The sequence below is a fragment of the Ambystoma mexicanum genome, chromosome 4q, assembly GCF_040938575.1.
Source record: "Ambystoma mexicanum isolate Mex_15411 chromosome 4q, UKY_AmexF1_1, whole genome shotgun sequence".
Lineage (NCBI taxonomy): Eukaryota > Metazoa > Chordata > Amphibia > Caudata > Ambystomatidae > Ambystoma > Ambystoma mexicanum.
Window position 1 is genome coordinate 318,443,703 of NC_090928.1, and position 20,792 is coordinate 318,464,494.

A 20,792-nucleotide genomic window follows, 5' to 3' on the forward strand; every position below is an offset into this window, starting at 1 on the left:
AGTTCGCTTGACCAAAGTGAGCCGATTTCTTAACCCACTAATGCGTTTCCTCCACTTGCACGACCGCTGTGCCAGCAAACCGGCTCCTTTTGGGCAGTGCGCCTGCAGCGGTTGGGGGCGTGTGGTGGAGGGGCAGGTGCATTCCCGAGTCATTACCTGGGCGTCCGGGAGCCCACGCCCTGCACCTGCTCTACACTACTGGGAGGAACCCACCGTGCAGGGGAAGGCCCATTGCTGGCCAGGATCCTTCTGGAACCCTGGCCAGCTTGTGTTGATCCTCCCTAATTAGAATGCTCACAGCTGGCCACTCTGTTCCTCTTCATTTTTGGCATTTCCACCACTTCTCTGATGTTGTCTTCTCCATGTCAATGCTGGCACACACACAACACATCTCAAAGGGCTATCATAATAGGGGGGTGCATATCTCTTGGCCTTTTTTATTTGGGGGTGGCTGTGCGGTTTGCCCACTCTCCTCCATAGCAAGCATTATGAACACAGTACACATACTACGTGTGGTAAATATTTCTATAGTAATTTTATTGGTTCTATAACTTAATAGTACACCTATAAAATAATTACATTACACATATAGCAATTCTTCATTATTTGTTTTTTTTTCACGTATAAACCAAAAATACAATCTGAGCCACTATGGGTAATTTAGAAGGTCTGTACAGACAGATGCACACCGGAACACACTAAATTGCATGCGAGTGGGAAGCCCAGCAGCTTATTAAGGTCAGCATTATGTGTACATCCCTTGAAAATAAAGCAATATTTCTTGAATTGATGAGTTGCTTCGAAATAATTACATCTTATGAAGGAGCAAAACCATGTCCAAACTATGCGCCATTTGCTGTTATTTTTCTCCCCCCAGGACATGATGGTGCCGGCAGGCTACATTGCACAGGTCAATCAAGCACACATTCACTTTAAATTGACTTTGATGATATCGCACACCTATAAGCATTATATATAATAAATATTTCTTGATGTAGGTCTCTTCAGTCACCAGAAGGCGGTAACTGCAGTTTCAAACGGATGTTATTGGTGACGCCAGCTATTGCCATGTTGTCAAAGATATGTTTCCATGAGCACAAAATGAGTGGGCAAACACCTTAGTACATGTGCCTGTTTCTATGTAGTCAAATGGGCGTGGCAGGCTGCCAGCAGCACACGGAAGTAGTTCTTGGCAAAATGTATATGGAAGTTCAATTGCTGTGTGTTCTCTATGTGGCCTGTTGTGTAGTTGGTGATTTTATTTTCCTTTTTTAATGCTGTGCATCCTTTCGCAGAATTAGAGTGGTAGCTTGAATGCTCTGCAAGTTGGGTGTGTTGTCAAGATGGTCTTTAGTATGGCCATGAAGAAGAGATGAAGTTGGGGGTTTCTCTTTTTCCTTTTAAGATTTTGCAGACTGTTTTTGTTTCTAACTCACCGTATTAGAGACGTGGTAATTGTGTTTTACAACTGTTGTGTTGTTGTCACCTGGTGCACGTCAAACTGTTTCAGTGGCTGCCACATTCTTCAATGTTAAATTTGAGATAATTCTATTAGCAATAAAGTAAGGAGTAGTTTTGTGTGACCAAAAATGACTATGGACCTCATTCGCAAAGTCTTTTTCCATGGGATTGAGCCTTTTAAACGTTTTATGGATCAGGCCTATGTTGTTTGGGCGATTTGCAGGAGGGCCATAATAATGAACAGTGCCCAATGTATGCAGAGGAGGGAAAGACTAGTGTTAAAGACAATGGGAATGAACACTGGGTGATGCTCCCTCTTGGGAGAGTGCAACGTCCGCGATAACACACCCCATGAATACATGCGAAACATTAGCCCAGTCTCACAGCAGAGCAAATTGAAGACAACATAGAAGTGCCCAGAAAGTCAGGAAGTGGGCTGATTTAAATGCTTTAGCTCTCACTTGTTTGTGGATTTCCTTTCCAGAAATACCATTGATCTGACCCATGGGAAACACAAAATGGCCGCAAGTAAGGTCGGACTGTGGAAATGGCAGTGCTGTCAATCAGTCACTACAATACTGCTGGTTCTGGCGGTAGTGTGAAGACTTCTGCCCGGGGTACAAGACGAGGTGGTAACAAGGTGGTGTTCACTGCCACCCCATCTCGCTGCCCATGAATCTATACAAGGAAGTCAACCTACCAGAACAATGATCCTTTGCCCCTTCTGCGCTCTATGCAAGGCACTCATCTACTATCCAAAGGTCTATGAGTCGATTCACCATGGAAATAAGGAGAGTACATCAAAGACAGAAAGAGAGGGAGTGGTGAATGAGTTTTAGAAACTTATTTTGGAAGGTCATTTGCAAAACCTTTCATTCGATGAAGGAAGTGCACCATTAGTCAAGTTTTCTTTGTTTTGTAAATGATCTTGTAGGGTCTTAAAAGGTAATGGACCATAAGATAATTGCAGCCATTTTGTAAGCGAAATAACGAGTATCACTACCCACACGCAACACACAGAATTATTTCTTTGGTTGACATGCTGACAGACAAGTCTTTGGGAGGCAAAAATTGGCTGGTCAAGGCTATGTCATGGCATTAAGGATTGGCTGGTCAAGGTTATGCCATGACATTATTGGCTGTGGACATCTGCAGTGATAATTTTACTGTTTTGGTTGTGTTCCTTCTACCAGAGCCTGGCCCATGAATAAACATTTTGATAAAAAACACTTATTTGAGGGAAGAGAGCGCAACTTATATTTGCAGGCACATATTGATTTGCTTGCATAATTGGCTACACATGGCTGGTTTGACTCACAGTCTGGTGTGTAAATACACGGACAGATTCTGAGAATTTGGAAGTAGTACAAAGTCATTACGTAAACGTGCTACAACTCTCAGAAACAAATGGACATCTGAGGCAGTTGCAAACTATATCAAAAGATAATTTATGGGTGTACTGTTTGTGTTTATATGTGTCTGACCCAAATTAATCTTTAATTGCCCTCTGAGGTTTACGAGCTGTGTTTGTATTAGCAAATTATAGACGCTATTAATGGAGGAGGATAAACACAGTCAGGACCCTGCAGATAATTTCAGTCCCAAAAAAGGCAGGCTACGCCCAAAGTCCTCCAATAATGCTGTCATGTGTTAGAGGTTGGCTTCCAGAAATAACAATGAGGGAAGTGTGAAGAAGGTCCAACCCACCACAGATACCAAAGTGGATTTTTATAGCGAGTTTATGTTGGAGTTCAGAGATTTTCTTGCGATCGTCTTCTTTCTTTCTGCACCCGTGCCATTCAACAAGTTGTGTGACCCAAAGTGTCTGTCATTTTATCCCTAGATGTGGAAAAGCAAGGGCGTGCGTGTGCGGTCACCACGGTAAATGTGGTGTTTCTTGATCCCCACCAGATTGCCACCAGAGCTGCCACAAATAGCCACATAGGTCAGAGAGAGTATATCCTTTTTGGTCTTGGAAAGTTTTGAAAATATCCAAGCATCCTCACAAGCATCTGTGCATAGGGTAAAGGTCAGAATAGGCTTGGATCATTGGCCTGAACCAAAATTAATCTAGGGGTGATATAAGAAACACGTGACATCTCAGCCCAATTGGTTGATTTTATTACCTCTGCTGAAGTTCTTGTATTTTTATATATTTTTGAAGGGATATGTTTTTAGTAATAATTATAATAATGGGGAATTCAATTCTAATTTTAAATGCCATTCATTTGTATTTCCTGGTTGCTTTTTCTTATTAACCACTGGGGACAACGTGCTGCTGTGGTAGAATCGCCTCGCGGGAACCCTATTGTAACATTGATACATTTTCTACTTATGACATCAAACTAATATTGGTTGTTAAAATTGATTACAAACATGTCATGGGGGAACAGTGCAGTACTTTGGTCTCCACTAAACACGATTTGAATAGGAAGGATATGATATATTTTATCCATAAAATACCTAATTATGTCTTATTTCGGGTAAATGATTGATAGGTCTGCAATGGTGTATTTTATTCATGTATTAATGTCTCATGAATTACTGACAGTGATTTTGGTGAATTTTAAACTGCCTTTTGTGTGAACCTGCATAAGGAAAACCCTGTCAAAAAGTCAACTAAGGGAGGGGGTTTTGACAACTAGACAGCAATTCCATGCCTTTCAGCTCATTACGTGGCACAAGTATCCGAATGCAGTCTGCCGCTTGCGATGATGGCCGCCTCGCCACACCTGAGAAGGTTTTCTCATAACACAACTCCGATGATGATACACGGTCTTCCCGTACTGAGCACCCATGTGTCGGCTTTTAAATGTTTAGTTGCCTTATGTCAGGTTTTAAAACATGCTTTGTACCCACAATGAGTATTTGAGATCTTGGAACCACTTAGCTAAAAAGTTTTATGCCTCCAAATTCAGTGATAATTGGTGGATTTTTTTTGGATCATGCAATATTCTAGGTGTCCAACCATTTCATTGGTGACCTTCCAGAACAAAAAGAACCTTAGGCCACCATTTTTACTGCACCTGCAGGCACACACTACACAAGTAAATACGCCCACTTGCAGACGAGTAGTGCAGGATTGCACAAAAAAAAACTTTCCTAGGAATTCATTGCTCACTGATCGTGTCATATCTTCAGTGCCATAGCAGTGATGAAATTAGCAGCATGAGTTGACAGCTATTATGTACTGCTATGATAAAGCAGCTTTGCGTAAACAAATTCATTGCAACACTGGTGCGTCAGTTCAGCAGAAAAGCTGGTTCCATAGACGTTTTTTAACAGGTCACCCAAATACTGTTTCAGTGAACTGCGGATATGTGTGGGAATCTTTTAGGGGTACAAACAAACCCGCGCACAGTCTTCTGCTGTGGCGCCCCAAGGCCCCCCTCCATGAGCACCCCAACAATAGTTTAAACTCGTTTTCTATTTCCAGCTCAAGAGCTCTTGAAATAGAAAAAGGTTTAACCTGATCAGCTGCCTGTTTTGGCCTATCTGGCTCTAGCGTGCCGGTGAGGCAAGTTGCATGGGCTTGTGGGGGTTTGCCCTCTATTGCAGGGCCTTCATGTTTTACCCAGGGTGGAAAGTTAACTCTTCCAGAGACATCCACTGAAAAGTTCAAATGGTATGTCGGCTGTCAAACCCTCTTAAATGTGAGCGATCCGGCAAATCCTTGGGTGTGTTCACCTAGCCTTACTAAGCAACAGCAAATAGCGTCCCATACAGCTGGGCACACCTACAGAAAGAGTGCTCTGTATCCCCTTGTGTTTGGCTCACTTGCCCACCACTGACCAACGAGACGTGTCATGTGCAACTCAGTTTGGGGAATAAATTGAGGAGGCATTTGCCACTCTACAAACAACCAAAGCAGTCTAGTCTAAGTGTTTTGTAAAGTTTACATCAGCAAAGCCAAGGTCAGACACAGTATAAATATGGCCACTGCCTCATTAGAGAGAAGTCCTCTGCCCGAGTGGCATCACATGCAACTCGAGATTCACTCTTGTTGTCTAGCATACTGCTAGAATCATCTTGTTTATAAATATACCATGTTGTAGATAGTTATCCTCCTTCTGTGAAGCGGGGAATTTGGATTGCTAGTAAAAACTGTTCCGGAGCCCTCGCAATACACCCGATGGTATTCCTGAAATGAGTGTACCTCTGCCACGGTCTGCACGACCTGCCACGCGATAGTCATTCGCCCTTTCAGAGGAGGGCAGTTAGCCAGGAGGGGAGGAGGAGAACAAGACACGTTGGCAGGTATGGTCTATCGTAGCGGATGCTGTGCTGGGTTAAATGAAATGAGGAAAAGGAGTTCACAGTCCATCAGCTAACACACCAGTCATCTCAAGTCCACAGAAAAGCGCATCCATATTGTAATTCTTCTCCCTCCCTGTAAAACCCACCCTTTAAAGCAAATGCATCATAACTCCCCGCAGGATAGCCCTCAAGCAACATAGCACCTTTATTTTCTTCACAATTGATGGCAAGCCTCCTCTGTTTTCCACAAAGGTTGTGAAAGCAAGCCCAACCACCTCTGTTCTACGCTAAAGCACAACACACTGTCTCTATTTCCCCACCATGGATGCTAGAGCACAACAAACCGCCTCTATCGCCCCACAATGTACGCTACAGCACACACAGCCACATCTATCTCCCCACAATTGATGCTAGGGTTTATAGTCATTTAGTCGAAAACAAAAATGTTGAAAATCAAAATGTCAACAAAAAAAATGTCGAAAAAAAAAAAAGTCGAATTTCTTTTTCAATACGTTTTTTGTTCGAAATGATGGGGTTCCCCCCAACCCCCCTTTTTTCTATTTTTTTATTTTACCCCTTTTTTTTACTTACCAAACCCAAAAAATACATATAAATAAAATAATACATCAGACTTTTTTCGATATTTTTTTTTCGACATTTTTGTCCTTTGACTTTTTTTTCGACATTTTGACTGACCACCAAAACAAACTACCTTTATCTCCCCCACAATGTACGCTAGAGCACACAAAACCACATCTATCAAACCCTCAATGAATGCTAGAGAACAACAAACTACCTCTATCGCCCCACAAGGTGCGCTGGAGCACAACAAGCCACCTCTGTCTCCTCACACTGGATGCTTGAGCACAACAAACCGCCTCTGTCTCCTCACAATGGATGCTTGAGTACACTAAACCACATCTATCTTTCCCACACTGGATGCTAGAGCACACCAAACCACATCTATCTCGCCCACAATGAGCGCTAGAGCAGAGCAAGCCACGCATGTGTCCCCACAATGGATGCTCGTGGAGCACAACACAACACATCTGCTCTTTGCACAGAGGCTACTAGAGTTCGTTTTAGGGGAATGCGCAACAGTCGACACGGCGGTTTACTGTGAGCGCAGGGCTCGTCTGCCCACGTCGCAAGGCGGACATAAAACTCCAACAGTGGTTGTGGTTATTAGCGAATCATGTCGGCTGGCTTTAAAACCGTGAGGCTTATGTTGAACATACAGAACAAACGCACCAGCCCAGGGAATACATTTCCTGGTCCGACCAGTTACTCTGAAATTTACGAAGGAATTGGGATGTTTTCGTCTGGTATTAGTACCTAAGAGGAAAGGCATTTTGCAGTCATTGTTTAGGACCCTGTCTTTTTTTCCTTGCCATATGCGATGCATTTTTTGAATTGCTGCCGGACTCGAAGCATGCCTTTCTGGTTAACAATCGGCGTTGTATAGCTGATATATTCTGCATACAGATTGTTTCACTTAAACACTACTTTGCTGTTGCACTTTACGTTTTTTCCTGAATGGGATTTCATTATCCAACACTGCTTTCGCAGCTCAGTTTTTTTTTTCACAACCTCAATGGGGTTCATCTGTATTTTAGTTCAGACCTTGGGAATGTTAATCTTTTCACCTGCACCTTTGCTGCCTTTTCTATTTTACCAGCAATATCCTGTGTGTGTGTGCTGCCGTGGAGTGTTGTGTTTCCAAGCATACCACAACTGCTTTTATTGTCAGTGACATCGGTCAGATCGTAAAATAAAACTACAGGCGACTGATTGGCCTGTATCAACGGTGATCTATTTGCCAGTTCCCAAAAAATCCCTAATTGCTCAAGAAAGTTGTTATATCTAAGTATTTCTTTTGAGAGGGCACCTACAATAAAATAGTATGTCATCAAGTCTCCCAGCAAACTGAACAATGCACTCCTGCAGGTGGCGCTATGGAACACTTACATATGTGCAAATCCAATCTGCGCATGCGTAATGGCATTAGCAGCGGTGCGCATTCCCTTCGGCAGTTTATATGCTGGTGCTCTCATTGCACATATGTGAATGTTGTTTGCACATTCAGAGAATGATACACTGTGATGCTGCCCTTGTTATAGCACCAGAAGATTTATGAGCCTACATCGTTTTTATATTTTTATTTTATGAATATGAATTGTAATATAAGAGAACCGCACATTCAAGATCACGCTGGTCTGGTCTTTAGTGTGCTTGGCTTTCATTCGCGAATGCAGATCTGCTTCGAAAACATACATTCACACGTGCGTATTGCTTAAATTAAGGCGGATGTATAGTGTGAAAGGAAAAACACGCCCTTCTCTTCTTCCGGTTGAAATGTTTTCCTGTGTTTTTCTCCAGCCATTCTTGTTAGTCACGTATGTCTACGTCATAGAGTTTAAGCACTTTTGCGTTGGATACATCCACAATCCGAAATCCAGGATTCTAGGCCAACCGAAAAGGACAGTTGTTTTTTTTTTTATCCTTCTAACTCGAGATATAAAGGAACAGCTAAATAACGAACCTTGATTATGTGTGCCACGTAGCACAGCGATATATTTCAATCTTGTCTGAAATATTGGACCATGCACCCCTGCAGACCATGCATGTTTCCCTCTGGAAGCAGGTTAGTTGCAATGCAGTCTGTGGCTGTTAGTGTGATTCGAGACTGCTGGGTGCTTTCTTAGTTTACAGGAAGGGGTAATGTACCTGTGCTCAATTTTCTACATTACACTTAGTGTGGAAATGAGAGCGATATCTTTATGTTCACTGTGACTCTGCTGAAAAACCAGTGTTGCTGTTTTGGAGAATAATATGCAGTGTTCTGGTTCAGGTGCAATGTCTTGTCAATTAGATGTACTAGTCTGTACTCTGTGTAGCTCAGACCTCTCCCTACATTGGTGTGTAATGTAGATGTGGAATAAGCAGAAACATGTGTAAAGCTAAGCTTGCCAACATAGAGTACACCACCTCTTGCCACATGCCACAGAAGGCAAGAAGAAAGATAATTCTACTTGCTAAAGAAATGTTTTAAAATGGGTGAACAGTCAGGGTGGAATGTCAGGCGGGGAGGGCACCGTGCATAGAAAGGACAGAGTCGTGTTAGGAGAAGATCTGGAGGCAGGTAGACGTTCTTTCGAAGGTTCCTTCCTCTCGACGCTGGTACTGTGCGACTAGTCACGGCTTTGAAGCTTTATCAAGCACTGAATGGTCAACGAGCTAAGGTTCGATAAACACCCAACTCATATTAATGCCGCAGCTGGGAATTTGCTTTCAATGTACATAAGCGCAGCATCTTTAGCGAGGGTTGGACCGAACCAAAAACAGTGCCTGTTCATAAAGGAAAGAGGTTCATATTCACAAATCAAGGTATATGAATGTCCAAGACAGACTTTTTCTGGGGGCGCTAAATTCTTCAATCACAACTGGAAATGCACAACAACAAATTGAAATGAGAACATTGGTGGCGGTGGTAATGTTCCATATCTCATTTTCAATCAGTTCTCATAGAAGGAGTCATGGTTGCATTTTCCATGGTGTGTAACAAATACTGCTTGCTTGGCGAATGGCACATTTTTAATCAGCCTGATTTCATTTTCTCCATGTTGAGCGGAATGCTAAGATCATGTATAGAAAAGAGGAAATTGTATGAGAAATTAATTATTTAGCTTGAGAAAGCATTTACAGTTGTATCGGTGGGCTCCGACTATGTAAGAAGCCTCATCTCGTCAAATCTAAAAACTGCATTGGTTAGTGTATATTTGTTCATCGTTAAATACTAAAGGTATACTGTAGTTGGGTATAAAACTTCTCTGTGGTCCATGTGTTAAGTCTCTTTGTATATTTTTGTGTGTAACTTTAACATATTATTTCACACCATAGGAAAATCCATATTCAGTTTTACGGTAGAAAAATATTGGCTCAGTCAGGTAGGGCCTTCTCATGGCACCACAATACATGTCTGCAATCCAAAATGTTTAAACGCAGACCTTATTGTCCCTTGGTTTTTTGGCACCATAGCCCAAATTAAACCATCACAATGGGGAACAAGGGGAAGAGTTGCGCATCTATGGAAGAGTTCCTAGATATTGAGGAAAACCAAGTACGTATATTGACGACATCCTTATGGTCACTCCCATTAAGACAAGGCAACTGAATCGGGTGTGGACTTGAATTATCTCCCACATAGTGGAAACATGAGTGCTGGCTCCAACAAACACCACATATTCCAGATGCTGTCCCAGGTCTTTAGATTTTGCTCATCTCTATTGCTCCTCACTCATTTTGACAGGTATGAAATTTCCTGACAGCAGCCATGCGCATGATTGCATTGTGAGAGGTGCACCGCCCATACGTCCTTAAATGCACTAAGTAACACATGTGGTATGGTCCAAGGTGCAGCTCTGTTTACAACCTGTAGGTTGGAGAAAGGTTATACATCAGACTTTATCATTAGCAAATGTTTGGAAACCGGATATTGGTCAGCAATAGAAAATAATACTTTCATGTAAATATTCATCTGGCCCCTTTATCTTGAATCAGTTTACAATGGTCTGAAGCACAGGGAGGTCTCAGGACATCGATGGGTTGTGGAAGCCAGTGACTTGTACAATATGATCCAAGACGGGTAGTCATGAGTCTTGGAACAGTAAAAACATTCATTCACCCATTTTCAGAGGCTGTCGATTGTTCGTAGGATGATTCTTCTTCCTCACAGTTTGTCTGAGTGACTGAGGTTGACTGACATGCACCTGCACTGCTTGACCTTCTGGATTTTCTTAAGACGAAATGGCGGCTCAAGCCCTGGACACTCCAGCTCCACCGTCAATGAGGTGAACTTCTGCGGTTTGCAGAATGCACAGGACTGGAATGACTCCTCATCCCGCTTCACATGCCGAGGGATGTAAAAGGAGTTGCATTGGCCGTAGCAGAAGCGGTTTATGATGGTGCGGCTCAGACAGCCCTCCTCGCTCACTGTCTGCCTCAGGGGCTGTGTTTTGCACCAGTCGCTCTTCAGGTATTTCCTCTCGGTGACCACCAGCGCCTCTTGGCTGGAGGCAAGCACCTCTTTGATCTGGTGCTGCTGATGCTGCCGCCTCTCCGAATTATTGGTGGTGTCTTTGTACGGAGAAGGGATGGCGCCAGCTGGTCGGTTTTTCCTAGTCTCAGCTATTTTCGTTAACAATGCCAGCAAAGGGAGTGATAGCATAAGTTTCCAGTACATTCTGTAAGAAAAAAAAGATGAAGAATAGGTTAAAACTGTACATGTGGAAAAAATAGAATACTTTCAGCATTAAACTTTGAAAATATAGGAGAAACTTGAATGGTGGAATTAAGCACACAATTACACAGTTCCTATTATACCTGAAGAAACATTCGATTTCACTTCTCTGTTTATTTTTTGCAACGTATGATAAATTCAAAACTTTCGATCAAAAGCAAGGATTATACATTATAATGTTGCAATGCAATTGCACAGACCCTCTCCTTTGTATTACGTTTTTGTGATTTTCATTTGGAGCCCTTCTGAGACTGCATAGTGATAGCAAGTACACAGATCACAATGATGGTATAGTCTTGACACTGGCATGATGGCCAATGAAAGATGATAGGATTTTTAAAAACGTTTTTGGAGACCAATCTTTGATGTTAACACAGGGTTGAAAGTATCTGCTTCACTCTCATGCAGCAAATTCACATTTTACACAAAGTTGGGCTGTCATCTTTCAACAGTAGCGCAGTACTGTGAGGTCTGTCCATCGATATGTGTGTCCATTTTCAATTAGTCCTTGGTCAGGTGTTGTTGAAAGAACCATGTTTTGAGAGATTTGCGAACTTGGAGAATTGTGGGGTCAATCTGAGCTGATGCTGGGATTGAGTTCCAGAGGGAGAGTGCATGACAAGAGAAGGATTGTTTGCAGGCCCTCTCCTACCGGACAAGTTGTGATTCAAGTCGGTTTGTCGATTGGCTGCATGAGGAGTGTGTGCCACCAGATATGTGGAGCTTAGCCACCAGATACGCTGGTGTGCTACTCGTGACTGTTTTGTAGATGATATGTGCATTCTTGAACAGTATCTTGGCTTGGAGTGGAAGCCGATGTAGTTCACGTAGGATGGGGAATGATTCAGTCAAATTTCAGTGCTCCTGTAATAAAACGTGCTGCATTGTGGTGGAATGCTTTTAAGGGAGCCAAGTGAGAAATTGGAACCCTGTCAGGAGAGTTTTTCCCTTATCGATGTGTGAGACCACAAGAGCCTGCACTACAGCCGGGAAGTTCTGCTGCGGGATGAAGGGTTCGATTTTTTGAAGGGTAGAGATTCTGAGCCAGGCCTTTTTGGCTATGTGTTTCTGGAAGGACAGGCTGCTGTCAATGGTGAAGCCTATGGATTTTGCTGGGACTGAGAGTTGTGGATCAAATCCTTCTAGGAGCATATTAATGAGCCATTGTTGGACAAGTTGTTTTTTAGTGGGCGAACCAATGTGAACAAATTCAGTCTTGGATGGGTTTAGTTTGAGGTAGGCCGTGGACATCCAGGACTGGATGATGGCTAGTTAATTGTGGAGATGAATTATGTCCTTTGTGCTATTTACTCTCATGTACAACTGAGTATCGTTTGCGTATTGCTGGATGGCTATATTGTGATCTTTGAGGAGAGTGCCCAAAGGCTCCATGTAAAGTTAAAAAGGATTGGTGAGAGGGTGGAGCCTTGCGGTACTCCGCAGGAGAAATGGAGTCAGTTAGAATGTAACAAGTATATTCAAACAGCCTGGTGTCTGTCCAAGAGGTAGTAGGAAAACCAATTCTGGACAGTGCCAGAGAATCCAATCCTATCAGCAAGGAGGGAGAGAAGGATGTGGTGGTCGATGGTGTCGAATACAGCCGAGAGGTAATGGAGGACGAGGAGCCATGTGTCGGCCTTATCTATGATTTGGAAGGCATCATCCATCACCTGGATTATGGCTGTCTCGATGCTACACTTGGTGGCATAACCCTGACCAATAGTTTTTTAAGAGGTTGAGTTGTTCGATTCTGGTGAGTAGTTGTATAGCAACTACTTTTTCCAAGATTTTGCCAATAAACGGGAGGTTCGTAATGGGCTGATAGTTGGCTAGGCCATCTGGATCTAGGGTTGCTTTTTCAAAAGAGGTCACCTGAGACCAGTTTGGAGGGAGTCTGGGAATGATCCTTTTGGGAGGGAGACATTGATGTTGCTGAGGAGCGCATTGAGCGTGGGGCCCGTCAATTATTTAATGATGGATGTCGGAATTATATCATCAAAGTAAGAAGTAGATTTGAGGGAGGCAATCACTTTTAGGAGATCCGGGGGAAAGAGAGGCGATAATTTGGTCCAGAGGGGCAGTGTGCATGCCAGGGGAATGCTAATGCTGTGAGCGGTTGATTCAATGGTCTCTCGGATTTTGGTTATTTGTTCAATAAATAATGTGTTGATACCATCATATTTTTCCTGAGTTGCTGATACCTCAGGGATAGGGTGAGGCTTTGGTACAATGCTTTACTACTTCAAAAAGGTTTTTTTTTCCTCTTGAAGCCTGCCACAATGGTTGTGGAGTAGCAAGCAGCTTTAGCTTCAGTAATCAGATTCCTACGGTTTGTGCTGAGAGATTTGAGGTTGGTGAGGTCTCCTGGTTTTTGCACCACCGTTTCTCTAGGGCTCTGATTGAGTGTTTGTTGGAGGCTAGCCCAGCAGTGTACCCTAGGGCAGATGGTTTGATCTTTGGCCGGTTGGATTTTAGGGGGCCCTGAGTGTCCACCAGTCTCATAGCAGAATTGCTGAGGGTTTTGTGTAAGGTAGCCATACCTTGCTTTTAGTCCATTTGTGTTTGTCAGCTATTTCTTGCAGTTAGCCCTATTGTGCTAGGTACATGAATGGAACCTAGGATGTAGACATGGTTGTTTGTACAGCTAACACATTTCTCCTCCTGCACACTGCACCTTTGTAACTTAGCGGAAGGCACAGACTCATTCCACACACCCTGCACTCACATATTACACAAACACTATTGAAAAACACCTCTGCCATAAGAATGAAGCTACCCATAACAACAGGCATTCAAATTGTAGCTTCCCACATAATTCCCTGTCTCCTTAAACACAATCCACCCCATTTAGTTCATAGTACACCTGCACTGCACCCCTCCCCACACCATTCGGACATGGGTGACGACCAGGGTCTTGGCTACCTTCACATAACCTTAATGACTGAAGTGGTGCTAGAGAGCCCGACTGTGATAGCAGCTCTTCCTTGAGCTCTCAGAAATCCTGACAAAAATAGCGTCTTAGGTGGCGAGGAAGACGTGGTGGCATGTCGGAGGTCTCTCTATCAACCCTTGATGCTGGAGGAGGAGTGAGACCACTTGTGAAGCCCCTCATTGCTGTGTTAAGAATCTCGGCCCTGTGACTGGCGTGTGGCTGTTGGGGAGATGAGGAAGCAGCAGAGCACGAAGTGGGCGGTAGCCGAACTCGTGGACTCCTCAAGAATCCTGAAGGCCCGACCCCACGCAGTGCGGCTGATCGGAGGAGCTCTGGGGTTGGGCTCCCGCCGTGCGGACGGTGGAGCCACAGGCCTGGAAGAATACACTAGCCACCAGCCAGCCTAACATCGGGGACACAGTGGCAGAGGAATGCCCTGTCGTAGTCCAACAACGAACTGGGAGCGCGAAACGGCCCGCTCACGGACTGGCGAAGGTTGACACTGGCACCGGAACAGGATTGCCCCGCAACCAGTGAATGTAAACACGCACACTGCAAGTGAGCAGTGGGAGGCCACCATAAGAGATCCGGGAGGCCCACACAAGAGATCCGGAAATCTGCGACTGGGGTCTGACGCTGCAGGAGCAATCAGCCTGGAGCAAAGAGAGAGCCACACAGCCAACTGTTGCAGTTGAGTAAACTTGTGAATACCAGCTGGTGCGAAAGCTCTCTCTGAGAGGTGGAGAGCCATGATGTAGAGGCAGTGAGGAGCTCCGCGCTGGCTTGGACGGCCTGTGCGGAAAGCGGGCCAGAGGTGCCTGAAGAGCCACGTACCTGACAACATACGCCGGATCACAACTGGTCGACAATCTCAACAGTTCCTTGGGCTGCTGGAATTTCCGAGACACCGTGCATGGCGGAGGTGAGGTGCACCCCGCCTCCCCACAACACCTTCAGGCTGCCTTCCCAGCTGGGCGGTGCAAAATAGCATCGCAATATCCCGGGACCTGAATGCTGCTGACCGAGGCGGTGTGTTTATAGAGGGACCGGAACCCTCCTTTACATGAACGTTTAAACAAGACGAACCCTGCCAGCAATGCCTTAGGACTAATACAGTGCTCCACCTCTCCAACAGCAGGTCCGGGGCTGGAGGCAGTGGGGAGCCCAGCCCTGGCACTCATTAAGGTACGGCCCATTAGGCGACAATACAACCCGCATAGGAGTGACCAGTGGAACAGGCTATTCTCTAGAATAGCACCTCCACATAAATCAGCTAAAAAGGCGAGGTGGGAAAAGGACACCTACATGTAATGGTGAGCAAACTTGTGGGGCAAGGACCCGCTTTGGCTGCACGTTGACTCAACACGAGACCAATGAGCGCAAGCAGTTTGGAGCCCATCTGTCCATTAGCCGGTGGAATGTGTATCACCCGACAATCATCCCGGGCAGCACGGGAGAGTCCAATTGAATATTTGGACGCCAATAAAGAAAGCTAATGTACCGCAAGGAGGTGTGCATGGAGAAGAGCAATAGATGTGCTACAACAACACCGGTGCGTCAGACAGGTCCGTACACCACCCTAATACTCGGTGGGAGCCAGAACCAACCAGAGCACTCCCCCCACCTCAACAAACAACAGGGGAGTGGCGATCTAGCAGTTAAACACCTCAGTCAAGAATGTGACCAGTGAGGAGGCCTGGACATTAAAGCACTATCTAAATCGGGAAAGTGAGGTGGAAAACAGGCAGATATCCATATTGAGGAGCCATATGCTGAAATAGTGACCCGCAATAGCCGCCCACTGACCTGACGGCCGACCAAGGAACAAAGGCAGTCTGGAGCCCGGCCCCTCATAAGTCGGTGGAGTGCTAATCTCCTGACAAATAACACATTTGGCACAGGAGAGACCAACAGAATAATTGGGTTTCAATGAAGCTAGATAATTCACCACAAGGTAACAGCTGAGGAGTGAATCAGTTGCCCTGCTACAACTGTACTGACCATACAACACAGGCCGACGTTCAGGTACTCACGTTAATTTGCTATACAGTGGAAACCAAGAACCGGCAGAAACTTGCCCCCTCCTCCTCACAAGCATCAGAAGGTTAGCTGCTCAGCAATCAGCACCGCTGTCAAAAGCACGACACAGAAGGACTCTCGACTTCCAACGCATTCCTGCAACATTTTAGAATAACAAGTGAGTGACGTGCCGTGCTGATTCCAAGAGCAAGTCACCAAGATACCATTGGCTAAAATACTCTCACTGTTTGAACACATTTAAGAAGCGGTAAAGCCTGTATAACTTACGTAGAAGGGAAAGAGAAGAGGCACGACTTTAGATCCTAAAACAGTTATAAATCCCGGCCTGGTTTGGTTATTAAACTCAGCACCCTAACACAGAACGTTTCCAGAACCAAAGCTCTCCGAGACAAGTGTCGAACATTACAGCAGGCTGGCCCAAAAGGGGGGTTAGCCTGTAGTATCTAGCAAACCCAATGAACACGCTTACAGCTGTGCATACCTTCCAGTCAGTGAAACCCGATTACAGCTGAAGCCACACATTTGCATTATAAGAGAGGTTAGACTTTGCACACTCCTGCACTGGCCCCTGGTCCAACCATAGTGGCCTCGATAGAGCTGACTGCTAAACATGGGGAAAGCAGACAAACTACAGCAGAAACTAAATTTCGAGAACAAACCTTCCGCCAGAACACCCAGGCCACAACCTCAGGCGAAACTAACCAACCCAGTGGATCAGGCGGATGAGGGTGCGGCCCAAGCCCTGGAATTGGACATCCAAGAGATACTGTTAGACCTCAAGGCGGGCATTGGTGGTCTCGATTCCAAATTAGACTCGTTATCCTCCAAGGTTGAACTGCTGCAGCACTGCTTGTCAAACACGGCGACCGTTTAGAGACGGTAGAGCAGAGGTTATCCGGACTAGAAGATGGAAATCTTGTCGCCAGAGAGTCAGCGCCAGAGGTCCAGGTTATGGCGGTATCCGGTAAAAACAAAGATCTGGAGGGGAAAGCTTGCCGCAACAATATTCGCATGGGGGGTTGCAAGGGGGGGTGAGAGAGCCAAAATGGAAGAATCTGTGGAGAACATGTGCAAGGATCTGTTCGGAGAGTCTGCACTATCTTCACTGTTCATAGTTGAGAGAGCCCACTGCATACCTGCCTCACGCCCAATACCTGGGGCGGCCTACCGCCCTATTATCACACACCTCCTCAACTACAGGAACTGGGACACAATCCTTTGCTTGGCTAGAGAAAAGGGAGAAATTCAATATGACAGATAAAATATTAAGATATACCCGGAATTCTCGACGGCGGTGCAGGCATCACAAAGGTCTTTTGCAGGGGTGAAAAGACACATAAGAGACTGTAACATCTCGCACTCTAGGCTGTTTTCCAGTGAAACTCTGGATCCAACATGCCGGGAAGGCGCAATTCTTCACCTCACTGGACGCAGCAAGCTCCTTTCTGGACGAAATTGGCGGGTGCCTTCCCCGTAACGGCCAGAGACCCCGGAGAGATGATCGTGACCAGAGGGACCTGGACTGAGATGGTAGTATCTGGGACAAGAGGGGTAACAATACTGTAAACTCTAAATAAGCTTGTCACTTCGGGTGGATATGTACTGTTAAGTAAGGGAACTTGCAGACTCGGCCGGGCGCAATCGCCCCGAGCTCTGCAACTTATTGGAAGGTGAGGTAAAGGGGGGACAGCGACAACGGGTGGGTTGGGGGTTGCCCGTGGGGGAGTGGGAACCGGGTGGTTTAAGGAAGGTAGCTGGGGGGGAGTTTTGGGGGAATTATGGTTGTTGGCACACCTGCCAGTCCTCTTTCAAACTTGACTCAGGGCCCTACACCCCACCCACACTCATTGCACTTGAGAAATGAACCCAAGAGAGTGGCTTTCTCTGCACTTTGAGCTTATAAAATTAACATTTATGTACGTATCGATACTGTCACTCTAAAAGACTGGAATCAGGAGAGCCGACGCGAGCACGGCACAATAAAGTAAACACCCGCGATTCCTTTACGCACGCGCAGGTTGCGTAGCAACATACCTAAACACTGGAAGCCGGCGTGTTACGAGAACACGGGTCTTCGTAATTGCAATATGCAGTATATAACATAAGCATGTTGAGTTTACAATAAGAACATTTATGTACACATTGTTATTGTCACTTTAAGAGACTGGGATTAGGAGAGCCGACGCGAGTGAGGCACAAGTAAGTAAACACCGGCGATGCTTTCACGCACGCGCGGGTTGCATAGCAACACAATAGAAACATAGAAAACCGGCGTCTGACGAGGTTTTCGCGAAAGTGAACAAATGGATAGCTGACGGCGGTCAGAGGTAAGTAATGGAGGTCAGATGCTATATATTAACACACTTAAACCTAGACATAGAGGTATACTAAATGATACGATAACTCTTTTCAGATCTATTATATACGGATAAGGACGAGGCATCACCGAGTATCAAAAGGGAGGTTGTTACAGCAATCTACGAGGTACACGATATACCTAGAAAGCTATTATGTTAGACAATTAGACACCTGGTTCTAATACTCATATGCTATTATGTATTATTTTTTTTGCTCAATAATGATGATGCACAACTGGCGAATCACAACAACAACGGTATGTGACTATAATTTTGGATATTTTTAATATGATTTAACTTATTTAATAATTGTGACAAATCTGACCTTAACATTTGGATAAAATGTTTCACGATGTTGATGTTTCTTTCTGGAAATTAATTGTGGAATTTATTTGTGAACTATGTATTATTGAATTGACTTGAATGGTGATGACTTAATGCCATATATACATACGACGACTGGGTATGATATATATCAATTTCATTTGGGCAAATGTGATTTAATATTCAAAATATATGGACATAATATTTATATTATGCTTCCCATTATATACAACATGTTCTCTATATAACATATTTGATGTTTAACTGTAAAGAAAGCGCTAAGAGCCCTGATGACGGACTGAAGTCCGAAATGCATTGGCATACAAAGTTGTAGGCGCTGATTGATTGCATGATGCCCAAGCCTCAGCAATAAAACAGAAGAGAACGGCAATCTTCAAGATTTTATAAATTGACTACAGAGTGGTTTTTGAAAGTTAAGGAACAATTTCAGAAATGAACTTGAGCAACTCCTAGTAGAGAGCATGGGGCAGCACACCTAGGATCAGATTAGGTTCTGAATCCTTCTTATTCACAGTTCACTTACACTCTGTGCCAGGGTTTTAAGGTGTGCCCCAAATATTGAATCAATATTTTCGCAACATGAATTAACCAATTCAGCAGTGCCAACTCTTTCCATTTCCTTTATATTTTGCGGCACAGAGTGGAGGCACGCAACAGAAATGTCTTTTGAAGATATAGAAACATTGACAAATGTGCGAGCTGAAACCTTGGGTTTCACACCAGAGGAGGCAGAAGCAATTCTCACGAAAATAAGTGATTCTTCATGGTCGAACAAGAATGATGACACAAGTGATCCAGCTAAAAAGATTAAACAATTGGAATATTTAATACGTAAAGAAATAAACCGAAAATTACACACAATAACTTTAGGACGTTACTACAAGAACCAAAGAATTCCACGTGGACTGAGGATCAATTTGAGACCAACATTATGCAAAGAGGACAAAGAATTTGTACGAAGGTTGGAGGCAATCCTTAATAAGTGCTCTTTGGATCTAATTCTTCTAACAATACAAGAACTAACTAAACATGTAACATCTCTTAAAATTGAAATAGAAGAGATTGAAAGTGAATTAAGTACGCTATTGGGCAAAGAAGAGTTAGATGAAATAGTTAAAGATATTAATGAAAAATTGGAATCATGTAAGACAGAATTAGAGAAGAAGAAAATAAAAAAATTTAGAAGGGACACATATGATTACCTAAATGGAGAGGTCTACACATGGATGGATAGATATACAGCTCCACCACAGAGAAATCCGAATAAAAGCAGTACAGAGAATTCCTCCAGTACTGACTCTGAGGATAGAGAGACCCAACATAAAAGAACTGGAGAAAGGCAAAGATCACCACAGAGACAGAATCAATCAATACCAATCAGAACAACACTATCAAGACAACCTTTTTCAGGGAAACCGGCTGAAAGAAGAAGACAAGAAGGGGCAAGAGAAGACACAAGAGTAGAGACGAGAGCAGCACGTCTACAACAATAGAAGAGCTAGTGATTAACTTATCCTCTAGGATACTGAATAATACTAAAAAGGAGGTGTTACAAAAAGGTCTGAGCTTTGTACCTACACATAGCACTACGTTGTTTGAAACCAAAATCGACCTTTTTAAATTAGTAAGAAAACTCAAGCTTTAAGTGTTTTTTGACGAATTGGAACCATCAGAGAACAGAGGCCCTAAAGAGCAAGTATTGAGAGAATTCAGAACGAAAAGTAATTTTATACCACCCATTACTATACCCTCCATCGAGATTTTTCATAAACAGACCCTTAATGATCTTAAAAAGATCTCCTATAAGCGACCCAAATACAGTAATTTGAAACCTAATGAGCTAATAATACTAAAAGATTTATTTGCAGATGATAAAATCCCTATTAGACCGGCGGATAAAGGGGGCGCCCTTGTAATTATGGACAGTAAAGATTATGATAGAGAATGTGAACGACAATTAAGTGACACCAATGTTTATGCAAAGTTGTATAGAGATCCAACGATTGATATTATGCGACAACTTGAAAAAGTGCTTGACAAAGCGGAAGAAATGGAATGGATTAATGACAGGACTAATGCTTTTCTATTAAATAAGCACCCA

The 20,792-nt window shown here is 44.0% G+C and overlaps 1 protein-coding gene across 1 annotated transcript in view; it reads right to left on the reverse strand.

The window, feature by feature from the left end:
- Nucleotides 1–516: 516 nt before the first annotated feature.
- The window catches only part of GREM2 (gremlin 2, DAN family BMP antagonist), a 279,186-nt gene continuing 258,910 nt past the window's right edge, over nt 517–20,792 (reverse strand). Inside the window, exon 2 of the mRNA XM_069607896.1 lies at nt 517–10,961. Within this exon, the coding sequence (XP_069463997.1) occupies nt 10,448–10,960 (513 nt within the window). The 5' untranslated portion in view covers nt 10,961 and the 3' untranslated portion in view covers nt 517–10,447. The remainder of the gene's footprint in view (nt 10,962–20,792) is intronic.